The sequence below is a fragment of the Lissotriton vulgaris genome, chromosome 7 (genome assembly GCF_964263255.1).
Source record: "Lissotriton vulgaris chromosome 7, aLisVul1.2, whole genome shotgun sequence".
Lineage (NCBI taxonomy): Eukaryota > Metazoa > Chordata > Amphibia > Caudata > Salamandridae > Lissotriton > Lissotriton vulgaris.
The window spans coordinates 1333922595-1333941004 of NC_141695.1; the positions used below are offsets into that span (position 1 = coordinate 1333922595).

The 18410-nt window shown below is 47.5% G+C and overlaps 1 protein-coding gene across 3 annotated transcripts in view; it reads left to right on the top strand.

Moving 5' to 3' along the window:
- The window catches only part of MAPK7 (mitogen-activated protein kinase 7), a 70473-nt gene extending 52577 nt beyond the window's left edge, over window positions 1-17896 (top strand). For all 3 annotated transcript variants that reach the window (XM_086931973.1, XM_086931974.1, XM_086931975.1), the window contains 2 exons: window positions 15331-15458; window positions 16805-17896. In XM_086931973.1, the coding sequence (XP_086788099.1) occupies window positions 15331-15458; window positions 16805-16958 (282 nt within the window). In that variant the 3' untranslated portion in view covers window positions 16959-17896. The remainder of the gene's footprint in view (window positions 1-15330; window positions 15459-16804) is intronic.
- Window positions 17897-18410: the final 514 nt, after the last annotated feature.

Consider the following 18410-nt stretch of genomic DNA (forward strand, 5'->3'; position numbering starts at 1 on the left):
TATTCACATGATCTCACATAATAGCAATGTTAAAAAATTGAATAATTGTACTGTGTAATGCTAAACCATTAGTTATATAGTTTCCCCTTCTTGGTATTACTGAAAGGAGTTTGTTCTTACAAGACTGGGGACCCTTTTATGTCTTTGGCTTTCTTTTCAAGAACCGCAAAATCCCATTACTTCCACCAATATAGTCCTTAGATGGTACACATTGATTGATACAAGCAGCTGGATTCTGAAGGGGGAATCCATGCTTCCCTCTTGACGTGTCCATCGATGGCTCTAGGCTCTTTGGAGAAAAGTATGATTCAGCGCTTGGATGATTCCAAGATAGCCACTTCACTGGATGATCTTAGATTACTGTCGCAGGTCCACCCATTCCACCAACCTTATAAAAAGTTTAAGGGCTACTGCAGAGGATTGGCATACGGACAATGTAAACCTTATCATCTGTTGCGACTACCAACCCAAACTTTTTGAAACAGACTGTGGTAATGTCCAAAATCAGTCTCATCAACAGGGACAGCATTCATCTACCGCCTCCTCTCCTGCTGCAGCTACCCCCAAGCTGCTTTGATTTACCCTTGCAAACCCACAGTCCGTCAATGGTTGACAGGATTTCCTTCCCGGCTGGAAATCCATCACTTCAGACAGATGTTCAAAAGTGCTGTTCCTTACTCTTCAGTTCATCCTTCCTCATATTCCCCCACAGCAAGACAATTTTTAGCAGAACATATTTCAATCCTAATACAGAAAGTCAACCTTCATTTGGCCAAGGGTTTCATTGAACTGGTGCCGGACTTGGAGACGGGCGAGGGATGATACTCTCACTACAACTTTGTGTCCAAGGACGTTGGAGGCCTCTGCCCAATACTGGACTTCATCATAGAATGTTTTTATGAGAAAGGACAAGTAAGTTCAAAATACTCACTCTGGTGCAGATTCTCTGCACTGGATCCTGGAGACTGGCTGGTGTCCATGGACTTGCAGAATGCATATTTTCATGTATTAGTCCGACAGTCCCATAGTTGTTACCGGGGGTTCACATGGGGTTGGGAACACTTCCATGTGCATCCATCTTGTCCCATGCACCAGCTGGCACGTGCAGGCCCTACAGCAGAACCTCTCTTTTCATTGTACCCAGCACCAGGACAGCCAGTCCAACTTAATCTGGATCTCAAAGGAGATCGCTCAGGACATACGGTGGTGGAAGTCAATTGCCAACCAGACTTCTATCCACTCACTCATCCTTCCCACCCAGATTTCACAATTTATGGTGGTGACCGACACATCGGTGTTGGATTTTGTGGGGTGCAGTGGCTGGGGTATCATCTGCGAGAGACTGATATCACATGCCTCTAGCCGAGCACCAGCTACACATCAATTGTTTGGAGCTTTGGTAGCATGGTTGGCCCTGAAAGGTTTCCTGCCAACCATCAGAGAGGGGCGGTGGTGTAGATCCTCATGAACAAACATCACTGCCATGTGGTACTGCAATAAGCCGAACAGTGTGTGGTCATGTACCCTGTTCCAAAAGGCATTTAATTTTGTTTTAGATAGCTGCAGATCTTCCTGACAATATGCAGTACTAAAATGGCTGTGCGCAGCAGTTTTTAGCTGGAACCTTACAGGGGCATGCATTCCACCTGCAATGGAACATGGGTTTTCTCTATGCGTTTCTGCATTACCTATTCAACCTTGAGTTCTGAGAAAAGTCTGGACTGACCAGTCCCAGGTCATCTTGATAACCCCGAATTGGGCCAGGAGAGTGTGGTACCCAGGGATATTAAACATGAGCGTTCGCCTTCTGGGCTAGCTACCTCTTCAGAAGGATGCGTCTCAACAACAAAGAAGGATTCTGCACCTGAATCTCAGTAGCCTACACTCCCATGTGTGGAACCTGAGCGGCAACATGTGGCCTCCTTCGAATTGCTGCCTGAGGTAGTGAATGTTACCCCTGTACGTCTAGCTTCTAGCATCCCCAACAAGATGCATTTATGCTGGACGATGGGAGAAGTTTGTGCTCTTCTGTTGATTTCATCATCTTGACAGTCTGCAGGCCAAACTGTCTGATGTAATGTTGTTGTTGGCCCAGCAAGGCCTTGCATGTAGCAGATACAATTAAGGTTACAGGTTGACTATTTCAAACTTTTTATGTTTGCTCAATCAGCCTTTTCTTTTCAAATATCACGTTGTGATTGGTTTTCTGCAAGGTCTACTCTAACTTTCATGTTTCCCCGAAGCCATTTTTCATGCCTCATTGCGATCTCAATTTGGTCTTCACATTCCTTATGTGCACGCAATTTGTATCGATGTGTAGCTTTCCTAACCACAGCTGCAAAATTATGAAGTGCTTGAGCTTTTGAATAATATTTGATCAACTTTGTGCAAGAGAGCTTTGCACATTTGGCATTTCCCTCTGATGTAATAGAAGGCAAACAAGTGGCAGGTACTGTATTTGAATATAGCTGAAGACAATCTGTAATTCATGGGTTTTGCCTACCAACGTGCTCAGGTAGGCCAAACATAGTGTTCAAATAAAATTAAAACATGGCGTCTGGTGTGAAGGCTTTACATTACTCAATACAAGAAGGAAATCTAATTTGTCTTTTTGGTGAGATAGTTGGCGATGTGTGTAGTGTAGAATACACTTTTGCAGCGCTTGTATCCAGACTTGCCCCTGAGTTACCAATGAGCTCACCTCACGTGATGGTGGCTCAACTCTTGCATTACTTTTTCAGATTTTTCTAAATAACCTTATATTTTATTAATTCTACTGTCAAACGTTTTTTTGATCCGTCCACCCCAAAACCAGAGAGCCCTTCTTGGCTATATACAAGTTCCTTCTTGATACCCTTGTCTTAATCTTGAAACAATGTTGTTTTGCTATACCCTTCTAAATTAATATCCATGGGAAAACAGTATCTTCAAATTAGCATTACATCAATATAATCTACTGAAAGTTGGTAGTCAACAGCAGTAGGGCGCTCCGCAAAATTTCGGGGAAGGTCATAAAAAGGAATCCTATTATAATGGTGCTACCAGAGGAGAGGGTGCGGCTACCATACACACCCCGATGTGACCCACCTAGGCGGATCTCAATACAATGCCTAATTTCCCCCCCCGAGCACTCAAATGTATTATGAATTGTATCTATTAAAGTTAAACAATCAAAATGGCACAGTCACAAAGTATATCAGTCCATATATAGATCCAATATGCCAGATCCTCGTGTTCTTGAAACGGGTTTATTTTTCCACATTCACTTCCAAAATGCAGCCATAGTCTTTTCCAAATTCACAAATATATACAGCAGCCAACACGTGTTTCGTCGTGCTGGGTAAAGCACATAGACTTCGTCAGGGCTGATCTCACACTCCTCTATATTGTAACCTCTATTCAGCCACCGGATCGTACCAATATATAATCCATAATATTTCGGTCCACCGCCGTGTATATTGTGTTCCAATTATCCAATATTAACGTTGCTTCTCACCCAATGTCTTCAGGTAGAAGGGACTATAATCTCAGTCGCTTCACAAAATTCAATTCCTAGTCAGTAAAATTCGTAAACCATATACTTTTCTTGTCGGGTCGTGTCTATCAACATTCCCCCTCGGTAGCGGGCTACCGAGGGGGAATGTTGATCAGCCCTGACAAAGTCTATGTGCTTTACCCAGCACGACGAAACACGTGTTGGCTGCTGTATATATTTGTGAATTTGGAAAAGACTATGGCTGCATTTTGGAAGTGAACGTGGAAAAATAAACCTGTTTCAAGAACACGAGGATCTGGCATATTGGATCTATATATGGACTGATATACTTTGTGACTGTGTAATTTTGATTGTTTAACTTTAATAGATACAATTCATAGTACATTTGAGTGCTCGGGGGGAATTAGGCATAGCATTATATTAATTTCTACCTCACCTGTTTTCTTTCTACACACTGGTTTCCTACGTTTTCCTTTCCCCTTCATGTTCATAATGAATTTGTATTCAACGTTCAGTACTGGCGTTTCGTTGCCACTTTTGATGGAATAACTTTACTCTCTATGCACTTTATAGTATACTTATTTTCTCTCCAAGATACCGTTCTTATCATATGCCAAGTGACTACCACTGCTGGCCTGCGCCTGTAGAATTTCCCTCCATTTGTTTCTTCAGCTTTTACTGTGATATTTCTGTGTTTATCAGTATTTTTTTCCTCATTTCACATACCCAACTACGTCTTTTTCAGTGTTGGCACCATGAACTTGTATTGCTTTGGCACATATGTCTGCTAATTTGGCATATATCAGCATGTATTTATATAGCATTCTGCCACCAGGGTATCTCGGCCCTATGCTAAACTATGTTAACTGCACAAAGAATGCTACGATACAGAAATTAAATAGAAAAGTTTTAAGTTGCTTTTTAAGTTTGAGTAGGTTGGGTTCTGATCGAAGGGCCGAAGGAAATGTGTTCCTTATTCTGGCAGCTGCCACCGAGAAGGCTCTGTACCCACCCTAGCTACTCTGGTTCTCAGAGTCTTGACCAGGTATTGACTGGATCAGAAATTCCATGCCATTGAAATGTATTAGCCAAAAATATGGGTCAGCCCAAATATAGGGCATGATGTATTTGATATTAGAATGGCAGCTTTAACAATAATTCTATCTTAAATCTGTAGCCAGTGTTGCTGCATAAAACTGGCAACGTATGGGCTTTATTTGATTATTTACAAATCAGACTTGCTGTCAAATTTTTAACAGTTGTAGTTCTATCAGAGCTTTGGATGACGTTAAGTATATGTCATTTCCACAATCCTATCAGATTGTTTCATTATAGTTATGACTAGAGAATAGAGAGTCTCCTGTAGGAAAGGAAGTAGATTTAAAAAAAACATTTTAACTGCCAAAAACACGTTTTGGCTTTGCTTGCTACTTGACTTTTCATTTAAGATCAGAATCAATGATGATCCCTAAATTTCTCACTGAATTTGCTGGGGTGGGGTACATTCCCATATTGTGTGCGGTGGGGCAGTGAAGTAAATTCAAACTGTTTGAACTATTGGAGATTAACAAAAGTTCCGTTTTAATTGAATTTAATGTTTGATCATTCGTGGACACCCACCATCTTGTGTGAAGCAGAGCATTAACAAAGTCCTGACCGCTAGAAAAGGCCTCACTTGTGGATTTCTTTAATATGAACACAAACTGTGTATCGTCTATATACATATTGAATTAAGCCACATGTCCTGAGGTGCCTGTGCCAAACGGTACAGATAGATATGTGGGAAGTGAGGCACACCATAATTAAGTGTTCTAGGCTTGGCACAGAAATCTGCACTTGCCACAGTTTTACTTTTTTTGATGAGAAAAGACTGGATCAGTTTAATGCTGTGCCACAATTAGCAGTTTAATCCAGAAATTAGAATCATGTGGATGATGGTGTCAAAAGCAGGGGAGAAGTTGAGAAGAACAAGTGCATCGACCTCTCCATTATCCACTGCTCTCCTAAGGTCATCATGGGTGAATACCACCACAATCCCTGTATTTTACTTGGGTCTAAAACCTGCCTGGTGCCAATCCAAGAATTTATGGTCTTCAACAAACTTCAGCAGTTGGAGGCATGCCCATTTCTCACTAGCTTTTCCAAGAAACCACAAAGCAAAATGGGTCTAATTACTCAGGAGCTTAATGTTGAGATTTGTTTTTTTCATGATAACTTTATTTTGATCACACAGATCTACAAAAGGTACACAGCACACGTATAAAACAGATATATAAAAACATTGTCAGATAAATATGTTTAAAAAAAACAGTTCAGTAAAATAATTGTGCAAAATACAAGGCACAACAACACTGAGAAGAAAGAAGTGCTTCATGCTAATGATTTCCCACGCCCAATCCACATGCAAACCAAAATCTTGAGAGGCCAAAAACCATTGCTCTTTGAGTGTCCGTACACAAGATTCTCATCACCTCTAGATAATGGCCCAGGCCTGCAAGTCTACATAGCGGGAGAATCCATTTTTTCCTCAGAGAGGAATAATGAGGACAGAAGAAAAGTAAATTAACAATAGATTACGGACAGGCCTGACACGCAGGGCACAGATCGTCCATAAAAGCACTACGGCACCACTTTGAACAGTCTGTTGGGTAAAGTCTTACAACGGAAATGTAAGAAAAGCTTGCGAGCCAAGGGGGGGAACTGTTTCATCAGTGTTGGGACTCAAAACAGGGGACAGGTTCAAAATTCAAGAAATCATTAGTCAGATTAGTCGCAGGTTTTACAACTCCTTCCCACGTGTCAGTTCCCAATAGATTTCTTTTAACTTTGCCCTTGGAATTCGAAGCATGCTTTCTGGTTTGGACCAGAATGCCTCCATCCCCAGCCTCTCCAGTAGTTCCCTTAGAGAAGTGAACCACCTGATCGATGTGGCCCTAGGGAATTTCAGACGGTCAGACAAAGCCTCTCGATAGGTTTCAAGTTCTCTCACTGTCCATAGCCTGTACCAGAACATTAAGAGTTTATAATTCAACTTGTGTACCAGCTGTCTGTGAGCAAGGTCCATATACAAGGGCATCAAAGTGGAGCTAGAGGGGAAATCTACCAGTGATTTTAGGAAACGGTGAGGGAGGTTACATTGCCTATACCCCCACAGCTCTGCACCATAAAGTATCCCCCCTAGGACCTTGACGTTGTCAATTTCAAGTGCTGGAGCAATTTTGTGGGAAACCCTCTTCCTATGTATTTTACTAATATGGGCACACTGGTGGATAAGTTGTAACTTTACTTTGTTTTTTCTTTAATGGTCTAACAGCTTGTTTCCAGGAAGTAGGAACTCTGCTATTCGTCAGCATGATGGGTGCACATTAAATAGTCTCTGTGAGTGTTGTTGAAGAGATGGTCCCGACTCTGCCAGAAGAGAGGAATTCTTCTTCTCACTTATCCACTCAATTCACTTCCTTGTCATTAGTGACCTAATGATCTATTCAGGGTGCGGCTAACCTCTCATTCTGAATCTTTGAAATAATTTTCTGAAAGTATGGCACTATCTGATTACACAAGTCTAACATATGTAGAGAAGGAGCTAATTATGATTGTGGCAGTTGAATTCATCTATGACTCCAAATGGTCCTTTAGAAATATTAGGCGAGTTTCTGATTATATCTGAGAAGTACCTTTTTTTTCTAATGTGATCTTTTTTCATAAAGTTTAGCAGTTTCTTTATACTTCATGTTAGCTGCCTCCAGATCATTCCCCCTGCATTTAAGCTCGTGTTGGCACCAGATCAATTTCGTGTTAGCCAGTTCTAAGCCTGAGCGGAATTCTGCTGCGCGAAATAATGCAAAAGCTCTGTTGCGCTCTGCTGAGTTCCGCGAGCAGTGGAGTATGGCATGTAGTAGTGCTCGCACTGATTTTTAGCCCCAGGAGTTTGTCCCGCACTATAAATCAGCGCAGAAAGAGGGTGCTGCTTCATTCTGCCGCTCGAGTAGATGTTGTACTTGAGCAGCAGCATCCTCAATGTGAGCTGTAGGTTTCTCAATACGAGTAGTCGCGACCTAATGCGAGCGCTTGCCAACTTAACCTTGGTGAGCCACTTCAGAGAAAAAAAAACGCTCCTTGTCACTTCAGATTTTTGCAGCAAACGGAGTGCACAAAATTCCCCGAACTTCAGAGTCCAAGCCGTCTGGAAGTGGTTTATAAAAGAAGTCTAAGATTGTATCCGGATCATTGATCTCTTGTGTCATTGTCTGAATTTTGCCATTCCTTCAACTGTGTGGGTAAACGTTAGGGGTGGGGGAATTTCACTATTGCCATAATGTATTTCAGTGGTTCATGAACATAAATCTTGTATTCGTGTACAACTTGCTTTCATGACAGTCTGACCTCTAGTACGTTAGTCACATCATATGCTCAATTTACAAGACATTAAAAGATCGTGTAAACTTGCTACATACCTATCAATGGGCTCAAGGCTGTATTTTTGCTCTTGGACAAAGCTGTGCCTAATAATGGCAAATTCAGTTTCGGAGCATAGTAAGTGTCGAGGTCAGCACATGCATCTAAGTAAAAATTGGTTTCACCTAGAGTATCCTCTCTACCGGCTTTTGAATTCAGTTGTACATCCTCAAACCTTTGGGTCTGAAGGAGTGTAATCAAATTATTTTCTTTTTCCCCTGAATCTAAAACCTCTTCATGTAGTTTAAAAAGTAGTTTTTACAATCAAACCGCAGTAGTTTGAGTTCTCCACGTATAGATAGAAAGGTCTGTGCAGGTTGTAAACACATTTTTCTGTCGACATAGCACTCCCCAGGTTGATCTGGGAATTGCTGACATATAATACATTAATTCTAGAAACTCCAAGAAGTGTATCTACCCCAGTAATACAATAAATGTTCCCTTAAGCTTAAGGTATTACCAGTGCTACAACGAATTGAAATTCGGTACTCTTGTTAATAATAATCACGCCTTATCCAGCCAAGTAGTGTAGGACCTTCAGTCACATTAATACAGTTGCTTCCTGATCAGCAACTAGAGCAATTCCAAGTAAGCTGTAGTCTCAACATATCAGGCTGCCCACTGAACAGGTATTTATTTGATGTAACACAGCTCGCTTACATTCGATAATAATCTGCATGAATGTATGTTAGCCTTTTTCAAGGGTGGGCGGCACTTTTATTTCAGCGACTTTCAATTCCATTTGTTGTTGAGTTACAGTTGAGCTTGTGACCAAACAGACTTGTCTAAGGCCAGCACAAAGCTTTTGAAGTTCCAGGAAGGCAGTTCATTGATGATATGTTGCACCTGTGCACAGCTCCTTTGTGACCAATACTTCACCAGCTGTCAATGATAAAAGCCAAGTTTACTTTTGTGCTCAAAATATGCCAATTTCCAAGGAAATTTCAAGAGAATTTTAGAGTACATAGAACAGACATACACTTTCCGTTTCAAGGCAGTGCTGGGCAAATCATTAGACTTAACTGGCAGCAATGGGGGTTCCTCTCAAACTGCCATTCACCATGGCAATTCGTGGGTTGTGCACTGCTCGTCACCAAGGCACGGAAATGTTGTAATCACACTTTGTGTAGTGCTAATCATCTTTATTTCAATACAGCCAAAGAATGGGACCTCCAGCTTCTTCCTGAAGTGATGTCCCTCTGAAATCAGCCCACAATTTGCTCCGCTCCCAAACTTTACTTACAAGACCTCAGCATTCCATTCCGTAAAAAGTGATCTGAAAGAGACACGTTAGTGATAGATTCCTTACCTTAGAATATCCCCAGGCTTCAGACTGGATCCCGAAACTTTTGCGTAGCAGTACCCTTGCGCGTAGGTAGGCGTCGTCTGCGGCTCCGCGTCCGTCGTCGGCGTCGTGGGGGCCGTGATGACATTGTCGGAGTACTTAGACGCCGCCGCCGCGTGCTGACGTCAGTTCTTCTTTTTTCCGTGCCAGCCAGCGCAGATCTGGCAAGAGCAATTCCCTAGTCACTTTTTGACTAAGTTTTGGTGATCTTTTGATCCATTTAGAAGTCTGTACGACTCCGACGGTGCCTGTAGGGATGCCCGGATTCAAGCATTGCGACGAGTGCGACCGTACCATGTCGGTGACGGATCCCCACCGCCTGTGCCTGACGTGTTTGAGCGTCGACCATGACGACGAGACTTGCCCCGACTGTCGGGCCCTTTCGAGGAAGGCCAGGCGGGAGCGGTCCCGCAGGCGACTCGAACTCCGGCAGTCGGCCCCGCGTCGTGTGAGGTCCCGGTCCACGGGAGGTCGAGGGACAGGTCGCGGGGACGGAGCCGTCACAGCTCTGGGAGTCGGCACCACTCCTCCGGGTCCAAGTCGTCAGGTAAGAAGCATAAGAAGTCGAAGAGACATCATCGCTCTTCTGACTCCCCCGACGCTCGCGCGATGCGGCCGGGTGTTCGGGTGACGCCGCCCACGCGGCTCCTCGGGAGTCGCGGGCGCCACGTCCGGCTCCATACCCTCCGGTCCCTGGGCTGAACGCGACGCCGGAGGAGATTGAGCATTTCCTCATGGCCATGAGGTCCCTTTCTCCTCCGACGGGTTCCTCAGCGCCTTCGGGCCCAGTGAACCCGTCTGGGGGCCCTAGTGGGTCGGGGGCTTCGACCCCCGACGCCGTCGGGTGCTTCGGCCCGGCGCCGCAGGACCCCACGATCCCGACACCGCCGGTGCCCTCGGGCCCGGTGCCGCAGGGTACAGCGGCCCCGGCGCCTTCGGGCCCGCAGGATGCCGCTGGACCCTCCTCGGGCGATGGATCGTCACTGGTGGACCTTACGACCCCCCCGGCGTCGGTCCGTGTGGTGCCCCCTCCGGCGCCGTCCTCGGGCGGCGCCGTCCCCGATGCCTCCTTTCATTCGGTTCCGACGTCGGGACGACGCCGATCTCGACGCCGTTTGGAGATTTTAGCTTCTACGAACCGGCCTCATACACTTACGACCCTGAATCTCAGGAGATGAGGGATGAGGAGGATTGGGAGGGGTCTGAGGGTCCTCTGGCCAGGAAGTGCCTGTCTTAACATGGACTGGGCAGGAGACCTTGGGGAGGCCAGTGGCCTGGACACCTCTCCAGACACTGGATTTGTCTCTCCTCCTACCGTGGCTTCGGAGGAGGGAGCTACCTATGGTGTGGTGTTGACGAGGGCTGCCAAGGCCTTGGGCCTTGAGCTCCCCGTCGCGGCCGTGAGAACTAACCTCCTCACTGAGGTCCTTAAGCCGCAGTCATGCTCCATGGAGCCTCTGCTGCCGTTTAATGAGGCCTTGAAGGACGTTCTTTTGGGCACTTGGTCCAGGCCCGCTACGGGTTCGCCCGTAGATAGGAACGTGGCCAGACGCCACCGCCCGGCTCCGGGCAACCCATGTTTCCTGTCCTCCCACCCCACCCCCGAGAGTCTGGTCATCCAGGCCTCTAATTCCCAGACCGCATTCCCGCCGGCCCCGCCGGACAGGGAATCCAAGAGGTACGAGAACTATGGCAAGAAGATCTTCTCGTCCCTTAGTTTGGGACTGCGGTCTTCCAACACCGCATGCCTCTTGGGCTGCTACACCCACTCTCTGTGGGAGACGGTGGCGGAAGTGCTGCCAGAGTGCCCGTTGGAGGTACGGGCCAAACTCGGCTAAGCCCTTGTGGAGGGCCGGGACGCAGCCAAGTATTCAATCAAGTGTGGGCTGGATACTACTGACTCGCTGGGCAGAGCGATGGCTACGACGGTGGCGGTACGACGCCACGCCTGGCTGAGATCCGCCAATTTTTCGGCAGACGTCCAAAACACGCTTATGGACATGCCGTTCGATGGCCGTCGCCTCTTTGGCGACAAGGCAGACCACGCGGTTGAGCGCTTTAAGGACTCCAGGGCTACGGCCAAGTCCTTGGGCCTCTCGGCCCGCGCCAGCAACCGGGTGCCTTTCACTCCTTTCGTGGCCAAGGAAGGGGCGTCCCCACACGCGCCGCCAGCCACTCGCCGCAAACTGTCGTCCAGCGCGGCGGCGGCCGTGGAAACCGCCGTGGAGGCGGTCGGGGAAACAGGCGGAGTCAGTCCACACCTGCCCCCGCGGCATCCACCTCTAAACCCTCCTAGTCCGTGCTTTTCGGCCCATGTGACGCCAGTGGGAGGCAGGGTTCGCCATCACCACTCTCACTGGCGCACTGTCACTTCGGGCAGGTGGGTGCTTCAGATCGTCCGAAGGGGCTACTCCGTCCCCTTCGAGACAACCCCTCAAGCCATGCCACTGCAACACCACCGCGTATCGGGGGATCACTTGCGGCTCCTGCAGGAGGAAGTTTCGGCCCTCTTGGCCAAGGGGGCCATCGATCGCGTTCCTGGGCCAGAAGTAGGACGTGGTTGCTACTCCCGCTACTTCCTGGTACCCAAGAAGGGCAAAGGGGGCCTACGCCCTATCTTGGATCTGAGGAACGTCAACGGCTTCCTCCGGAAGGAGAAGTTCAAAATGCTGACACTGGCTCAGGTCTTGGCTGCCCTAGACCCAGGAGACTGGATGGTAGCGTTGGACTTGCAGGATGCGTATTTCCACATCCCCGTTATGCCGGCCCACCAGCGTTACCTGCGGTTCACGGTAGGCCACGAGCACTTTCAGTTTACCGTGCTCCCCTTCGGCCTTACCAGCGCCCCACAGGTGTTCACGAAGGTGAAGGCGGTGGTCGCAGCTCATCTGCGCAGGTTAGGGGTGTCAGTCTTCCCCTACCTAGACGACTGGTTGTTGAAGGCGGGCTCGCCCCAGACAGTCGTCGGCCACCTCCAGACTACGGCGGATCTCCTGCACCTGCTGGGATTTTCCATCAATGTGCCAAAGTCACACCTGTGCCCCTCTCAGAAGCTCCTTTTCATCGGAGCGGTTCTCGACTCAGCGCAGTTTCGGGTTTACCCGCCCGAACAGCGGGTTCGGGATATACAGACTCTGATTCCGATCTTCGGGCCTTTATCCCGAGTTTCGGTCAGGTTGACGCTGCGGCTTCTGGGGCTGATGGCCTCCTGCATCCTTCTGGTGCATCACGCACGGTGGCGGATGCGGGCTCTGCAGTGGGACCTGAAGTTTCAGTGGGCCCAGCATCAGGGCAACATGTCCGACCATGTCCTGATCTCGAAGGGCACTGCGAGACAGCTGCAGTGGTGGCTCACGGACCGCGATTGGGTCAACGGCAGATCCCTCTCCCTTCCCCAACCGGAGCACGTAGTTGTGACAGACGCGTCCCTCCAGGGCTGGGGAGGCCACTTGGGAGAGGCGGAGATCAGAGGACTCTGGTCTCCGGCAGAGTCCCGGCTCCATATCAATCTGTTGGAGCTGCGGGCGATTCGTCTGGCACTGAAGGCATTCCTCCCGTCTGTCCGAGGGAGTGCAGTGCAAGTGTTCACGGACAACACCACCGCCATGTGGTACTGCAACAAACAGGGCGGAGTGGGGTCGTGGACCCTTTGCCAGGAGGCTCTGCGTCTCTGGCAGTGGCTGGAACATCAGGGCGTGACTCTGATGGTTCAACGCCTGGCAGGTTCTCTGAACGCCAGGGCGGACGAACTCAGCCATCATTGCTCGATGGATCACGAATGGCGTCTGAACTCGGACGTGGCGCAAGGCCTCTTTCTGCGATGAGGAGAGCCTTGGTTAGATCTATTCGCCACCGAAGAGAACGCGCAATGTCATCAGTTCTGCGCGTTGGAATTTCCAAGGCGGCACTCGCTCGGAGACGCTTTTCGTCGCGAGTGGAGCTGCGGTCTGTTGTACGCCTTTCCGCCTATACCACTTCTGCCCAGAGTGCTGAAGAAGATCAAGCGCGACCGGGCACAAGTCATTCTTGTGGCTCCGGACTGGGCACGAAGGTACTGGTATCCCGAGCTACTCAGTATGTCAGTTGATCCCCCGGTTCGTCTGCCTCTTCAGGAGGACCTTCTGTCGCAGCAGCAGGGGACCGTCCTCCACCCGAACCTGTCCAGTCTCCACCTCCATGCTTGGAGATTGAGCGGCGACAGTTGAGGCCATTTGACTTGCCTCCTGAAGTTTGCAACATCATTCTGGCAGCCAGGCGTCCCTCCACAAAGTCGGTATACGCCTGCAGGTGGAACAGATTTGTGGCATGGTGCACAGCAAAGGCTGTGGATCCCCTCAATGCCCCTCTTTCTGAGGTTCTCCTCTTTCTTCTCTCTCTTGCCCAGCAGGGCTCTGCTCTGGGCACTGTCAAGGGCTATATTTCAGCTCTGTCAGCCTTTCTGAGGCTGCCTGACCAACCTTCTTTGTTCAAGTCCCCTATCGTTAATCGATTCCTGAAGGGCATCACTCATACCTTTCCTCCTGTTCCCTTCGTGATGCCTCAGTGGGACTTGAACCTGGTTCTAACGTTTCTGATGTGCGCTCCCTTTGAGCCACTTCACAACTGTCCTCTCGCCTTCTTTCTTTGAAGACTGCCTTCCTGGTAGCCATCACCTCTGCCAGGAGAGTGAGTGAGCTCCAGGCTCTGTCTTGTAAGCCTCCTTTCCTTTCAGTCCATCCCGACAAAGTTGTATTACGGACAAGGCCCTCCTTCCTACCCAAGGTAGTCACAGCCTTCCACATTGGGCAATCCATCACGTTGCCCACCTTCTTTCCGCCTCCGCATCCTTCGAGAGAGGAGGAGAGGCTCCACCGTCTGGACCCAAAACGTGCGCTCTCATTTTATCTGAATCGCACACAACAGTTCAGGGTGGATGATCAACTCTTTGTTGGGTACGCGGGCGCTAAGAAAGGGAAAGCGGTGCACAAGCGGACCATCTCCAGGTGGATTATCTTGTGCATCCAGACGTGTTACTCCTTGGCTAAGAAGGAACCCCCTGTTGGGCTGAGGGCTCATTCCACTCGAGCCACGGCCACTACTACTGCCTTGGGCCGAGGTGTGCCCTTGCAAGACATTTGCCAGGCAGCTACGTGGGCCTCGCTGCACACGTTTGCAAGACACTATTGCCTGGACAGTCAGGTCCGGAGGGACGGCTACTTTGGCCGTTCCGTCCTCCAGGATTTTCTGGTGTGATTATTGGTTCGCAGACCCACCACCACGGGGATGGTATTGCTGGGGTATCTATTCTAAGGTAAGGAATCTATCACTAACGTGTCTCTTTCAGATGCACAAGTTACTACTTGTGTAACGATATATCTGTAAGAGACATTAGTTAGTGATAGATTCCTTACCGACCCACCCATCCTCCCCGTTCTGCGAACCGATATCTAGGGTTAAGGTCATCCCCTTTCAGGGCCCTAGTTTCTTGGCACCAGTGTTGGTTTTTGTCATGGCTCTGCGCTTCTGGCGCGGAAAAGCTGTGGCTAAGAACTGACGTCAGCACGCGGAGGCGGCGTCTAAGTACTCCGACGACGTCATCACGGCGCCGACGACGGACACGGAGCCGCAGACGACGTCTACCGACGTGCAAGGGTACTGCTACGCAAAAGTTTCCGGATCCAGTCTGACGCCTGGGGATATTCTAAGGTAAGGAATCTATCACTAACTAATGTCTCTTACAGATATATCGTTACACAAGTAGTAACTTGTGCATCAGAACACCTCGCACGTCTACCAGTACTATGGACAACATATGCTCTGAAACAATTCCCGTGCTCTGTGTGACACGCTGTAAAATATATTTAATCATGTAAACAAATGTATCTGTTGTCTATTATGCAAATAGTTTTTTTTATAACCTTAATGTCTGTTATTCTCATTTGCCCTGTTTATAGCTTCAGTATTTCTTTTTTCTATACACTGTTTCTGTGTATGGGATTGCCTTTGCTGAAGCTTGTGTGCCGTAAAGTGACGCTGTTTGTTCTCTTTCTTACAGGTAGAGGATATCCTGCCCCCTGTCTTTTCAGTCACACCTAAAGGCAGTGGCGCAGGCTATGGCGTGGGCTTTGACCTGGAAGAGTTCTTGAACCAGTCATTTGAGATGGTTGGGGAGAGTCGTGAGAGGTAGGCCATGGTGCAGGGCAGTAGCTGCAAGTGGTATTAAGTGGGGCAGGCATGGGACATGCGGTCATGCGTTAGAGTGGCTTGGGCCTGAGCGACTTTTAAGGTCTATTCTGGGCAACTGTGCATAAGACCACTTGTGGAGTATGATGTTCATCCCTGAAGGCCTCACCAGGAGCATTCATTTTGTCTCCGACGTTCTCATCTGATGCTTTTCCAGATACTGTTTACCACTTTTGGAGGATTGCCCAGTTTTAGTGTCATATTTGGTATGGGCGACAGCCAGTCAAAGAAACTTTATTGGGCTAAAGAAAATAGCCAAGTTGACACAATTACATGGTGTCAACTTGTGGAGCCCTCAGCAAGAAAGTGGATTTGAAATAGTCCATAGTAGATTAGCTCATCTATATGGTGAAATATTTTCAGCCTTAAGTCCTTTGTGGGGTGCCTCAAATAGCTTAATCATTTACACTGGACGAGAGGATCATTAAGGAGCTGTAATACACTCGCACGGCACCAACTTTTGCATGTTCAGAGAGAATATTCTTAGACCTAGAGGTGGCAGCAGCAGCAAGACTAGCCTGAGGGAGAATCCACAACATGAGTTGGGAAAAAGATTCAGTTGTAACAGGTGTTTATATAGTGATACCTCTTCTATGGTATACACCAGTCATGCAACTTGATGCTGTACTTGTTTTGAACATGATCTATGGAGTAGTAACGTACATGCTATATTTTTCGATAAGGTTCTCTTCTAGAAATCATTCCCCTCAAACTACTGTCTCTCAACCACATAGCCCTCTGAGCCTTCACTCCAAATAACCTATTGTAACTAATACTCTTCTCTCCAAACTAGTATCACCCCCTTCTCGCCCCATAACAATATCCCCTTTCTCCCCAGCACTGTATTGGTCCACTCCTTTCCACTAACTAGCATTGTCTTCCACACCTGTTCTTTCTGGACCTCCTGGTAAAACATATAATGAGCTTGATGGATGGCATTTAGTGTTCTTCCTGGCTGCTTTAGCACAAGGTATCTCTATCTCTCTCTCTCTCTCTCTCTCTCTCTCTCTCTCTCTCTCTCTCTTGCTTCTGCTCTCTCTCTCTTGCTTCTGCTCTCTCTCTCTCGCTTCTGCTCTCTCTCTCTTGCTTCTGCTCTCTCTCTCTCGCTTCTGCTCTCTCTCTCTCTCTCTCTCTTGCTTCTGCTCTCTCTCTCTCTCTTGCTTCTGCTCGCTCTCTCTCTTGCTTCTGCTCTCTCAAGGACCTTAAGACAGTTTCAAAAAGCTAAATAAAATGCGAGCTAAGTGTGAAGTACTAATCTTCATATTTTTGTCTCATGCTCTCCATAGCCAAGTAGACTCTGCTCCTCTGTCAGCCTCACTGCTCGCTGACTGGTTGGAGGTGCACAGAATGAACCCTGCTGACATGGAATCGCTTCAGGAAGAGTTGCAGCTTGGCTCGCCGATGATCCTCTCCGACATTCCGGACATGCATGATGCTTGACCACAAGGAAAGGTCAGATGGCGAGATGACACCATAGCCCTTTCTGCATACAGTGCAACTGCTTACAGCTGGTGATATAGTGTGGAGGATTCCCATGGACTTCTGAGCTTCTGGACAAATAATGATCATGGCTGAACATAAACCAGCAAGTTTCCACCTGCTGCTATTCCATCCTGGCATCCAGGACCACGGAGTCTAATTGAATATTTAGTTCTAGTACTTCCTGTACCAACCTGGCTTGAGTCAGTGGAAGTGCATGGGACTAGGTCTTGAAAATTGGTGGCTTTTTCCACTTTGTCCAGTTCTAGAGTCTTAACATTTCCTTTGAAGCACTACCTGGAAACCAGTGCCTCTCCGAACAAGACACACATGGCTCTTACATGTATATATTAATTTTGTATGTATTTTTTACTTCTATTTATAAGAAATCAATGTAAAAGGAAATTGTACCACTCACCCTTGTCCCCAGGCTTTGGAATGCCCTCTATCAAGTTTGGCACCTTCAGCCTTATTTTAATTGTTTTTTTAACCGGTTCCTCCCAACCTGCCTTTCCCAAGCTCAACAAGTGTTTTTGCACCTTAACGGGAGGAAGGGGGGGGGGCATGTGTGCCGTGGCATTAAGCTAGAGTACAAATGATTTTTCCAGCTTGATTGGTTAAAGTATCATGTTCATGTGTAATCCTTGAAAGCATTGCATGCACTGAAGGAGAGGAATGTGAGGGACATAGGGTGGTGGGAAACACTTGCAGCACACACCCAGCACACTTGCCCTCCTCCTCCTCTATATGATATCTGCACTGACAAGGAGACTCAAGTGTCCAGTTGCGCTCCTCATCATTTGTAATAAAACAGGCTGCTTTCGTTTTGAAGCGACTGGTGAGAAAATTCTTAAATTCTCCACTTGAATAAATTCTGCGATCCTGGGCAAATCCCATTACCTACCTGTGTCTTAGTGTGTTTAAAGTAGCCACAGATACCATTTGTTAATGCTACATGAAAACCTAAGAGTTTAAGTGTAAGACTTCACTATAAGACACCTCTTTGTATTTATGAGAAGGGAAGATAATGGTCCCAAAACAATATGGTTCAGCACCTCTATCAGCCAACTCTAAAATGTACACCAATGATTGTTGGCAAATGAAATCTACCTTTAGGAAATCCGGGTCAGCTGCACCTGTAGAAGAAAAGTTAAGTTTTGAAGAAAAAGGAAGCAAATGCCTCGACTGTGTGTATGCAGAGGCTGATGAATGTGCTGTGGCTTTTTTCTTCAAATACGGTTTGTGGTTCTGTATAGTTCAACCAGCCTTTACTGTCACTTTATGTCACTTATATCTTTTATGGTTTGCATAAACCAACTGGTTGGATCATTTGGAATAGGCCAGAAAAAGACAAATAGCCTGTGCGGTGTTGAATAAGCTCCATACATGTAATTTATTTCCCTTGTGCCATCA